Source organism: Microcaecilia unicolor, chromosome 3, assembly GCF_901765095.1.
Source record: "Microcaecilia unicolor chromosome 3, aMicUni1.1, whole genome shotgun sequence".
In the NCBI taxonomy this organism is placed as follows: domain Eukaryota; kingdom Metazoa; phylum Chordata; class Amphibia; order Gymnophiona; family Siphonopidae; genus Microcaecilia; species Microcaecilia unicolor.
The window spans coordinates 265,455,658-265,468,955 of NC_044033.1; the positions used below are offsets into that span (position 1 = coordinate 265,455,658).

At 45.1% G+C, this 13,298-nt stretch overlaps 1 protein-coding gene across 1 annotated transcript in view; it reads right to left on the bottom strand.

The window, feature by feature from the left end:
- NUP43 (nucleoporin 43) overlaps nucleotides 1-13,298 on the bottom strand; it is a 165,622-nt gene that overhangs the window by 87,446 nt on the left and 64,878 nt on the right. Inside the window, exon 4 of the mRNA XM_030198061.1 lies at nucleotides 11,493-11,673. Within this exon, the coding sequence (XP_030053921.1) occupies nucleotides 11,493-11,673 (181 nt within the window). The remainder of the gene's footprint in view (nucleotides 1-11,492; nucleotides 11,674-13,298) is intronic.

Below are 13,298 nucleotides of genomic sequence, written 5' to 3' on the forward strand. Positions count from 1 at the left end.
AGCAACACAATACCAGCATCAAACAAAATTCTATTGTGCTTTCTACCACTTACGGCCAATAGATACTGCCTCTTGGAGAATATAATAAAGGCACTTCCTACAGCTGGTGGTCTATGTCCCTTCCTGCCTATGGGATCTCCTGCTTCCTTCAGCCCTTCCCGTCATGACTGCAGCTCATCTGCATAATTCCCTCTATTTTGGTTATGGACACCCAAAAAGGCCACAACTCGCTAGGGTGCTGGCTTCTGCCTCCGCATGCTCCTTCAACCAGCAGTTAGGCATTAGGATGATGTGCTGTGTCTCTGCACTTCTCTTTCTACAGCTGTGAATTCTTCGGATGGTTTTCAGCCTCTCTAACTGGGACCCAAGTGCAAGGCTGAGCCATGAGTGTTCTGCCCAGATATCCGGTCCATTCTGCCAAGTATACCTCCCAGATATCAGTCACAGGATGTGTCTACCAAAGATAGTTTCCTTTATCCAGGATAGTCTTTTTTTATGGCTTTCCTCCTTTGTACTCTACCATCTTGGGTAGAACAGAATACCAGATTCCTATATTGTTAGAGAGCCTTGTGGTTAGTCATAGGAAAGGTGGGTGCTGAAGGGAACAATCTAAATAATCTGCAGTACTATATTGCTGATGCTCAAGCATCTGACCTGCTACGTCTCCTGCATAACCTGTCAGACAGATGCAACTACATGGATGGCTACATTTATGTTAGGGCTGCTAATTTATTATAGAACTTGCATCCTAACAGATCCAACTGATGGTACCTATCGAAAACTTTGTGGAAATTCCATATGGTCTACATGCCAACTTTACTGTTAGCAGGAAACACAGGTAATACATTGAGTTTACCTAGGCTAACCATTATATGATCAAATGACATGGAGAAAACATGCAATGTTAATTGGAAAAATAAATTAGGATCACTTCATACATCTGTCTGAGGTTTACACTGTAGTTACACTTTAGATTAAAAAACTGATTGCAGAGAGAAGTATAGAGAATGCTGTCAAAATAAAAAAAAAATAAAAAGGGATCAAAGAGAAGAAATGGCATACTACTACTTTATACTGCTTTATTTTGTTTATGGGGTCTCTTGGTTCCAAATCTATCTCTATAACGTTATACCAAGAGCAACTCAAATGTTGTTCTCACAGCGTGTGGTTGCCTTAATGTTTAAACTTCAAATAACTGGACCTCAATGCATCCACCCCTGGCATTTCACCTTCAGGTGAATGAGCCCTTTTATTACAAAAGAAGGGGAAATTAGGTTCTTACCTTGACAATTTTCTTTCCTTTAGTCACAGCAGATGAATTCATTAACTGATGGGTTGTATCCGCCTACCAGCAGGTGGAGATAGAGAACACTGAAAGCACATGGTATTCTAGGATGCCCAACCCCCTCTGCCTTCAGTATATGAAATTTCCAAAGCAGAGTGAATAAAAAAGGCAATATAACATAAACTTTCCTCACAGAGAACAAACGACCCAGGACCGGGGCAATAACCAAACAAAGGAGGGACGTTATCAACCTCCCGCAATAAAAACAGCATGTAGAAACTCTTGTCTTCAAGTACTCCTGATGAGGCACAATGTATGTATGCAACATCTGTACAAAAACTAAAGTCAGTCAGGGAGGGATCATGGATTTATCTGCTGTGACTAAAGGAAAGAAAATTATCAAGGTAAGAACCTAATTTTCCCTTCCTTGTCATTAACAGCAGATGAATCCATTAACTGATGGGATGTACCAAAGCACTCCCTAAGTAGGGTGGGAACAGGTAACTCCGCGAGCAGGCACTTGCGCTCCAAAATGCGCATCCTGCCGCGCTGCCACATCCAGCCTGAAATGCCGCACGAAAGCGAGCTGAGAAGCCCAGGTAGCTGCACGACAGATCTCCTGAAGAGAAAAAACTCCTGTTTCAGCCCACGAAGAGGACATTGCCCTCGTAGAGTGTGCTTTAAACGCTTCAGGCGGCGACCACCCTGAAAGCAGATAAGCCAAAAAAATGAGTTCCTTAAGCCATCGGGCTATAGTGGCCTTAGATGCCGGAAACCCCTGTCGGGGACCTGCCAACAGAACAAACAAATGATCAGAATTCCTAAACTCATTTGACATTTGCAGATACTGCCACAGAGCCCTGCGGACATCCAAAAGGCGCAATTGCCCAAAGGAGTCCGGAAACGCCTCCTTAGAGAAGGAAGGAAGAAAGATGGGCTGGTTGAGGGGAAAAAATGAAACCACCTTAGGCAGAAAAGAAGGCACCGTACGAACAGTTACCCCAGAAACTCTCCTGGCTGTAGCGCCGCTATGACGGAGCGCAGGGTTTCCATGCGAAAATGTCGCACTCCTAAGGCCTCGTTGACTCTGCCTAAGTCGAGGATAGGTCTGAATGACCCGCCTTTTCGAGGCACCACAAAATAGATGGAGTAGCGACCGCAGCCGCGTTCGGCAGGAGGAACCAGAACCAGCGTTCCAAGCTTCAGCAACACCTGCAAAGTCTCGTGTACCGCTGCCCACTTGACGGCAGTGCCGCATCGGGACTCCAAGAACACGTCTCCTACTGGGACGGCACATTCTAGCTGGTAACCTTCTCTGATCAGGTCTAGGACCCACTGATCTGAAGTAATCTTGGTCCACTCCTCGAAAAAGAGGGAGACACGACCCCCTACTGCAGGAACCAACGAGTGGACCGGCACCCCATCATTGTGGAGGACGCCCCTGAACTGCTGGACGTTGCCCGGATGCCGCAGCGCATTTGTCCGAACGAAAGGAGTTCCTCCGCTGGAAACGGGTACGTTGACCAAACCCCGCAGAGCACCCCGGGCGATATCTGCGAGCTTCGCGAAAACGTGGCCTGGAAGAGGAGGGAAAAGAAGGACTTTTGGAAGAAGGCTTCGGCCCATCCTCAGGCAACCGTTGGGACTTAGAGTCCCCTAGGTCCTTAACAATCTTCTCCAAATCCTCTCCAAATAAAAGAAGGCCCCGAAAGGGTAACCTCACCAGCCTTTGTTTAGAGGCCATGTCAGCTGCCCAATGCCAGAGCCAAAGAAGGCGGCGGGCAGCAACCGCCACAGACATCTGCTTAGCTGAAGCTCTGACTAGATCATAAAGGGCATCAGCCAAAAAAGACAGGGCAAACTCCATATGCGGGCTGACCTCAGCAAGGGAACCCGCTCCATCGGCGGGCTGCTCAACCGCCTGCTGCAACCAGGAAAGGCAGGTCCGGGCTGCATAGGAACTGCAAATAGCCGCCCGTAAGGAAAGGCCCGAGATATCAAAGGACCGCTTCAGCGCAGATTCCAGCCACCGGTCCTGCATATCTTTCAAAGCGACCCCTCCCTCCATTGGGAGAGTAGTCTTTTTAGTCATAGCCGTGACTAAAGCATCCACTTAAAGCATCCCAAAGAGGGTCAACTGACTTTCCCTCAGGGGGTAAAGGTGACACATAGCCCTGGCCACCTTCAAGGGACCCTCAGGGTCAGACCATTGAGCTGAAATAAGCTCTTGGATGGAAGCATGCACGGGAAAAGCCTGAGAAGGCTTCATAGTGCTAGCCATCCTAGGATTAATAGAAGAGGCAGTGCCCTGATCAGGATCTTCAATACAAAGGCCTTGTAAGGCATCAGAAATGAGAGCTGGCAGCTCGTCGCGGAGGAAAATCCGAACCGCTTTAGGGTCATCCAACTCCTGTGGCAAGCAGCCACCCTCATCTGGATCATCACTCCGTGAGGGCCTGCCAGACCCCTCAGACTCCCCGAAACTAGACCACGGGGGAGAACAAGGTGAAGAGTCCCCCTCAGACGGGGTATTCACTCATGTAACTAAGATGGCCGACAGGTAAGAAGCTCCCTCGCCGAGCTCCCGACCCCCCAGACGGACTGACCACCTGGGCCGCCCTCGACCGGACCGGAACGGACCGGGAGGGAACCGGACCACGGCCGATTCCTGCCCTACCGAAAAAAAAAACCCCAATTAGGCGAGGATCTGGAGGGCAACTGACGAGGCTCGGAGAAGCTGACCACGCCACGCGGCCCATTGACCAGCAGACGACTAGACCCAGAGCAAGCGAACTCGCTGGGTCATCCAGGTAGCTAGTGGCTGATCAACCAGCGACCTAGCGACGAGCGCCCTGACCGGACCGGAAGGGTTCGGACAGCGATGAAGGCAAGGCCCCTGTTCGGAATTAATTAACTTTCCTGAATCGGGGGACCTGACCCGACCTAGAGACAAACGCTGGGTCTGATCCTCTGGGCCGCGACCGACGGCGGGAAGAAAGCAAGCAAGCCGCAACTGACCTGACGGCTCCGAGCGCCTTGCAGAGAGGGACGCCGCTGAACGCAAAGCAACGGAGCTGCAAAACCCGACTCGCCGAACCACAGCAGGACAGTAGAGCTTGACCACTGAACCCAGCAGGACCGCAGGACCTGACCCACCGAGCCCAGCGCCAGTGGCTGATCAACCGGCGCCTGAGGCCACGCAACGCCAAGGACTGGTCAAGATGCAGGAACGAGTCCGGAGGATCGCTGGGAGCAAGTCGAGCTCTCCTCTGACCAGACAACCGAGCCACTGGTCCCTGTGGCTGCCGTTCGTGACGCCAAAGCCGACCGTCGATAACCAAGATCGACTGAGAGGGCCAACCTGCCTGGAACAGAAGCTGCCTGCCGTAGCTGAACAGAGTAACAAAATACTGCATGCATGCAATGCTTTAGCATAATTTAAAAAATCCTCGCTCTACTCTGCTCTGCTTACTTAAACTGAAAGCAACTGTATCCTACGCCAATATAGCGCCTGCAACTGTTGCCATGCTTTAAATTATCTAACAGCGAACTGTTACTAAGGAAGCATGCATGCACTGCTTTAGCTTTTAGCTTTTACATAATTTAAAAAATCCTCGCTTTACCCTGCTTTGCTCTGCTTACTTATAGCACCTTTTAACTGTTGCCATGCTTCAAATTAAATTGCTGCTAATATAAATGCAAATACTACCTCATATGCCTGATAGTGAACTATTGTTGCCATGCTTCAAATTAAATTGCTGCTAATATAAACGCAAATGCAAATACTACCTCATATGCCTGATAGTGAACTATTGTCAAGCATTCAGTGCAGGCTTGCCCAGTAATAATAAATTATTGCCAAGCTCTAAATTACATTATTGCCTTACTTAAATACAAATATAAGCAACACTGCGCCTGCCTAGCACTGAACTGCTGCCAGCTCTAAATTAAATTAAATTGTTACTAAGCTTAATTGAAAATATCAGCACTACCCGCTTGAATTGTAGCCAAGCTCAAATGCAATTGTAAACTTTGTATCGCTCAAATGTACACCAGATGCCTATCTGTCACAGCGCACAACACATAGAAATGAACACCAGCAATATACTCATAACCATCCAGTGTCTGATTATATTCTTACACCCAAACACAACCCACAACCTAGACAACAACAACCCCACTACTCACAATCCCCATAACACTCACACACACACAATGCACGCCCAAAACAATAACCACAACAACCCACTTACATATCACCAATCCTATGCACAACCTTTAAACAACCTACCAGATCAAAGACACAACAACCAACCAACTGGAATAAACCCCGGATATGTACATCACCGACAAAATAAAGAAAACAGTGACAACCACAAATCCAACCACCGAAGAAACAGACAGTTAATAAAAATAAACACATCTAACCCCACCTTGGAACCACATCACCCAATCCAACTAGGATACGTCAATGCAAGATCAGCAGTAAGCAACTCAGTAGACATACTAGATTGGATTACCACAGACAAACTAGACCTCTTATTTATTACAGAAACCTGGTTCCATAGTCCTACAGACCCCGCCATCCTACAAACATGCCCACCAGAATACAAAATCACGCACTGGACAAGAAATGGAGAAAAAAGAGGAGGCGGAATAGCTATAATATACAAACCTGAATTCACCATCACAATCACAGGTGAATCTACCTCACCACAACTCGAAATTGCATCGACAAGAATCAACCATCCAAGCCTAATAGGACACCTCAACACAATCCTATTCTACAGGCCACCAGGAAAATGGCAAGACACCCAAACACAACTCATGGATTTCATCTCGAATACCTGCGTATCAGCCTCAAACATCCTCATACTAGGTGACATCAACTTACACCTAGAAGATGACACCCTACCAAGCACACGAGAATTCAAAGAATTCCTACAACTCTGGGATCTGCAAACACCCAGCTTACAACCAACCCACGAAAAAGGACACACACTAGATATCATAACAAATAGACTCGAACCGGACACAACTATCACACTCACCAATACAAGATGGACACCCACACTATGGTCAGACCACCACAAAGCAAACGTTACTCTTTACTGGCGAAAAACACAACTAAACACAATCAATAAACATGAGCGAACAACCTACACAACGAGAGGAAAAATAGACCCCACAACATTCTGGCAACAAATCTACCAGAGCGAATGGACTACAAACGCTAACACCATCCAATTCCTCCAAGAATGGGACGATATAAGCACAACAACATTAGACAAAATTGCCCCAGCCCAAACCAGAACATCACACAGGAAAAATGCAAATCCATGGTTCACCGAAGAACTAAAAAAACTGAAATCACAAGTCAGGAGACTTGAACGAGCCTGGAATAAAAAGAGAGACGAACAAACACTAAATGACTGGAAACAACTTCGGAGAAAATACAAATACACTATCAAACAGACAAAAATACTACATTATAAAACATTAATAGGACCAAACTACAAAGACACACATAAACTCTTCAACCTCGTGAACAAACTGTTAGACACCACACCTGTTACAACCAATGACAAAGATATACCAAGTGTCGACAACCTTGCAAAATACTTCAAGGAGAAAATTGTACTATTACGACACAAAATACCCGCCAGCCCTACAGAATACACCACTCTCCTAGACTGTCTAGACCCAGAAGAAGGAACACACCCAGCAGACAGAACCTGGACCGAATTTGAACTATTATCAGAAGACCTCATCTCCAAAACTCTCAAAAAATATGCCAAATCCAACTGCAAACTAGACATATGTCCAAATAGCCTCATGAAATCTGCTCCTCAACAATTCATAATAAACCTAACTAGCCACATAAACTACATGCTACAAAACGGACTCTTCCCAGAGGAAAAAGGAAAAATCTTACTCACACCAATTCCTAAAGACACAAAGAAAAACACGAGCGAAATAACCAACTACAGGCCAATAGCATCCATACCACTAATAACCAAGATAACCGAAGGTGTGGTAACTAAACAACTCACAAGCTACCTAGACAAACATTCAATACTGCATGATGCCCAATCAGGATTCCGTTCGAATCACAGCACAGAAACAGTATTAGTCACCCTTATGACTAAATTCAAACAAATAATTGCAACTGGCAACAATATACTCCTCCTACAATTTGACATGTCAAGCGCCTTCGACATGGTTGACCATGGAATCCTACTACACATACTTGAATATTTTGGCATCGGAGGAAACGTCCTGAATTGGTTCAAGGGGTTCCTAACCCTGCGCTCGTATCAAGTCACATCAAACTCAACCAAGTCCAAGGCATGGATACCGGAATGTGGAGTCCCACAAGGATCACCTCTATCGCCAACCATATTCAACCTAATGATGATCCCTCTAGCAAAACTCCTATCAAAACAAAACCTAAACCCATACATATACGCCGACGATGTGACAATATACATCCCATTCAAACAAGACACCAAAGAAATCTCCAACGAAATCAATCAAAGTCTACATATCATGAACACATGGGCAGATGCATTCCGCCTGAAACTAAACGCAGAAAAGACCCAATGTCTGATACTCACCTCCCAATACAACACAACCGAATTCAACGTGATAAACACACCAAACCTAAAACTTCCAATCTCAGAAACGCTAAAAATCCTCGGTGTGACTATCGACCGCCACCTAACACTTGAAACTCACGCAAACAACATAACCAAGAAGATGTTCTTCAGCATGTGGAAATTGAAAAGGATAAGACCATTCTTCCCAAGATTCGTCTTCCGCAGCCTAGTGCAATCCCTCGTCCTCAGCCACTTGGATTACTGCAACTCATTATATGCAGGCTGCAAAGAGCAAATACTGAAGAAGCTTCAAACAGCCCAGAACACAGCAGCCAGGCTCATCCTCGGAAAACCTAAATATGAAAGGGCAAAACCACTGCGTGAGAGACTACATTGGCTTCCACTCAAGGACCGCGTTACTTTTAAAATTTGCACGTTAGTCCATAAGATTATTCACGGTGAAGCCCCAGCGTACATGACTGATTTAATAGACCTACCACCCAGAAACGCCAAAAGATCATCCCGAACTCACCTCAACCTTCACTACCCCACTTGCAAGAGGTTGAAGTACAAGACGATACACGCGTCAACCTTTTCCTACATGAGCACGAAGTCTTGGAATACACTTCCGCGCAACCTAAGAACGATTAGCGAACAAGCCTCCTTCCGTAAACTACTGAAGACTCACCTGTTTGAACAAACTTACGGAAAGAGCCAAAACACTCACTGTTCACCAACTCAATACACATCCACTTCTGATCCCCCATCCCTCTATCCAGTCAATCATTCACTTACTCACGGAACAATGTACATTATATACCTAGGTTTCTAACAATGCCCTTTTTTCCCATTGTCTCCTTCTAATGTTTCCATGTTGATGTCCCATTGTTATACTCCCATTGATATTCGAATGTCTCGCACAACTCTGTTCAATGTAATCCATAACTTAGTCGTATCAAATGTATTTCTATCATTCATGTCTTATTGTAAGCCACACTGAGCCCGCAAATAGGTGGGAAAATGTGGGATACAAATGCAATAAATAAAATAAATAAATCTATGCTTAGCATCAGCCAAAAGCTTGGGGGAATAAATAAAGTCTCCAGCAGACGTTGGGCTATAAAGAACCGGAGGCAACCCACACCGACAGGAATTGTCAGGAGCCTCAGACAGTGCTCTTTTTAATATAAAAGCCTTATGCATCAGCAGCACAAATTCAGGGGAGAAAAACTCACACTGTACATCTGCCCCCACATTGGGGGAAGCGGAGGCAAAAGCTCCTCTAGAAACTTTGAAACGAGGCGTCCCCCTGCACTCAGACCCCTCCGCAACAGCGAGGGTTGAGTCACGCGGCGCCTCCAAGATGGCGGCTGCTGCCAACTCCGGCGGGCGGAGCACCTAGGCAGCATGTGCTGCGAAGCCCTGCTTCTGCTCTGCGTTTCCCACAGTGGGAGCAGCGCTTAACCCCTTCAGCAGCCATCAAATACAGAAAACCAAATGGCGCCTTCGTGCCAAAGCTTACCCCACACAGAGCGCTGTCAGCGGGAACCTCCCCGGAGGAGCTGGACACCACTCTCACCTCAGGAGACAGAGTCAAACGAGCTGCGGTAAAGCTGCACCGAACCAGGAGCTCAGGAGAAAGCCTCACTCTGTTTTTTTTTTTTTTACTGTGAGGAAAGTTAGAGGCAGGCAGCCACAGAGGAACTCAGGGAGGAGGGGGAATGGGGTAAGGCAGGGACAAGGAAAACCAAGTATGCCTTTAAAGTGGGCACCACCAGCCACAACACCTCCTGCTCTACTGGGAAAGCACAGGAGCTACCCCAGGCAGAAATCCAGGAGCTGAGAAGCGACGTCTACACCTGCTGGGAGATAGAGATATACTGAAGGCAGAGGGGGTTGGGCGTCCTAGAACACCATGTGCTTTCAGTGTTCTCTATCTCCACCTGCTAGAAGGCGGATACAACCCATCAGTTAATGGATTCATCTGCTGTTCATGACAAGGAACGTCAAAGTTGTAAATGGAGCTAATCCTATCACTGGTCCTTTTTTCTTTTTCTAGACTGATAGATAAGATACCCGTGCAAAAAACTCTGTTAGAGAGAAAAACCATTGGAAATCCTCTATCAGTCTCTGTGCACTCACTATGAGAACAAAACACGTTAATGTTTATGAACGCTTATCTTAAATTGTTCTTCAAATACACTAACAAACACTTTCCTGAGGACCCCAGCCCTTCAACTGACCACCGCCAGCCCGGCCCCGTACTTATCTCTTGCTCTACTTGTATTTGCACTGTACTGTGCTGTGTTGTTCTTTGCAATCTGTTTAGCCTGTCCCAGATGGCTGGTGCGCTCCTAGCTGACTCCCAGTGCTGATTCTTCCTTCTGCAGATAAGTACTGTGTTTATGTCTTCTCCTGCACATCTGCTCCGTACGGTTCTCTGCTTCAAGATGGCTGTGGAATTTAAACAAACGCCCTCAGGGTTTATCAACCAATCGTCTGTTAGAGATTTCTTAAAGGGCTATCCTAATAGAACACTTTCCATTCTATGTTCTTATTCATGCCATACAGTATGACTGTTATATTGAAATATCAATTTCTGCTCCTTTTGTCATAACTGTTGTTTAATGTCCCCCCCTCTCTTACCCTTTTGCATTTTTTCTATGACCATAAATTTCATTTGGTCAAACGTATGTCCTTCATTCATGCAATGTTGTGCCATCGGTGCTTCTGGTTTTTTGTCTGTTATACCATGCTTATGTTCAATTATGCGTGTTTTCAACTTACGAGCTGTACGTCCAATATAGATTTTACTGCAGGGACATCGACATGCATAGATCATATTCATTGAATCACAGTCCGTATTCCCCCTCACTTCTATGCTTTTCTGGCCGTTGCCAAGTTAATATAGACCCTTCCATGATATTTGGACAAATGCAGCACTTTCCACATTTACTATGACGTCCTCTACCCTTCTCCCATTTTGTCCACACATCCGATCTACATAATGTTATCTTTTAGATTGGTATTCCTGGTATACGAGAGCATCAATCTCTGATCTTTAAACACCTCAGGCATCTGCATTATCTTCCAATGTTTTTTTAATGACCGCAGCTATCCTCTCCGATTGCTTTGTGTATTTTAAAATACAATTCATTCTTGGCTCCTGTTCTTGGATGTAGAAGCTGGGATCCTCAGGAAAGTGTTTATTGTTAGTGTATTTGAAGAACAGTTTAAGATAAGAGTTCATAAACATTAACGTGTTTTGTTCTCACAGTGAGTGGTTATTTGCACAGAGAATGATAGAGGATTTCCAATGGTTTTTCTCTTTAACAGAGTTTTTTTGCATGGGTATCTTATCTAGCAGTCTAGAAAAAAAAAAAAAAAAAAAAAAAAGGACCAGTGATAGGATTAGCTCCATTTACAACTTTGGCGTTCTTTTGTAATTATACTACTTTAGACATGCAATTCCTATGTCAGAGAATGTCCGTACAATCAAAGCTGGTATACTGGACATAAAGCCAGAACAGATAAAAAATAGTCAAATCCCGCATTTCCCCCCCCCCCCCAAAAAAAAAATGCCCCAAATAAAACATCAGTTCACGTGCCTATGGTCCGCAAAATCTTCTTGCTGTCAGCTTTGAACAGATTTATTCTCCCATCTTCTCCAACAGAGACTATTTCTGGGTTGTTGCAAACAATGCCTGTACAAGGCGCACTTCCACAAGAAGGGATATCTGGACCTGAATGATAGTGGGCTCGCTCCCATCGCTGGTTGATCGATAAAGTCTAGCGAATCAGAAGCAAATGTCAAGTAGTACTGTTTTATATGAGATAGGATTGCAAAAAAAAAAAAAAAAAAAGAAATCAGCTCAATATCTAAAGTATTAAACTAAAAACATACAGGGATCCCACATTTTCTGTATGTCTAAAGAGAAAGACCAACTTAAGTTTTCAAACAAGCCTTTCTATATGTTGATCAGTTAACACAGTACTGAGCTCTGTATCAATCTTGCTTCATTCTCAGTTCCATTCATACTGAAATTACTTCAGAATTAAAGAAGAAAGAATTTCCTTGTATTTCATACTTTTTCCTGAAATTAACTTCAAAACTTTACATACAGATCCAATCCAGCAATAGTTACTTCTGGATTAACTCAGCTGTGTGTGAAAATTTGTTCCTGGGTAGGATTTTTAAGGCTACATGAGCAACTTGTTCATTGATCTCCTTTTAGTGTGAACACAAGCAACAATGGGCATAGAACAGTGTTTCCCAAACTTCTTTTTTGCCATAACTTCATTTTGACATGTGAAATATGGCATTGCTGCTCCACCTGTAAAGCGAAAATACTTACCTGTAACGGGTATTCTCCGAGGACAGCAAGTTTTATATTCTCACAAGTGGGTGATGCCAAACCACATCACCCGGTCTTGGATTTATAAAAGTATAAATGGAGCTTTGTGGAGCATAAAATACTGCACCACACATGCGCAAGTGCCTTCCCGCCCGCCACGAGAACACGGTCTCTTCAGTTTTATATTACAGCAAAAATAAAGTAAAAATAACAAAGGAGAAAACTCCAAGGGGAGGTGGGAGGGACTGCGAGAATATAAAGCCTGCTGTCCTTGGAGAATACCTGCTACAGGTAAGAATCTTCGCTTTCTCCGAGGACAAGCAGGCTTATAGATTCTCACAAGTGGGGAATCCCTAGCATCCAGGTTCACCAAAAACAATTAACACTGGTCAACTGAGCCTCGCAATGGCGAGGACATAACATAGATTAACCTGAAACTATATGCAACCTGAGTGATAGTGCAGCCTGGAGCAGAATAAAACGGGCCTAGGAGGGTGAAGTTGGATTCTAGACCCCAAACAGATTCTGCAACACTGTATGCCCAAACCATAAATGAAAGAAAGACATGCAATCAGCCAGCCAATTAGAGATTGTGCGTTTCCCAATTGCGACCCCATCCTGTTGGGATCAAAAGAAACAAAAAGTTGGGCGAACTGTCTGCAGGGCCTGGTCCGCTCCATGTAGTAGGCCAATGCTCTCTTCCAATCCAAGGTGTGCAAGCTGCTTTCACCAGGATGGGCATGAGGTCGGGGAAAGAATGTTGGCAAGACAATTGAATGGTTCAGATGGAACTCCGATACCACCTTTGGCAGGAAGTTAGGGAAGTTAGGGAAGTGAGTGCAGAGGACTACTCTATTGTGATGAAACTTAGTATAAGGTACATCCACCACTAAGGCCTGAAGTTCACTGACTCTACGAGCTGAAATAACAGCCACCAAGAAACAACCTTCCAGGCAGGAATTCAGTGGCTTGAAAGGCGCTTTCATCAGCTGGTGAGAACGACGTTGAGATCCCATGACACTGGTGGAGTTTTGATAGGGAGCTTTGACAAAAGTAAAC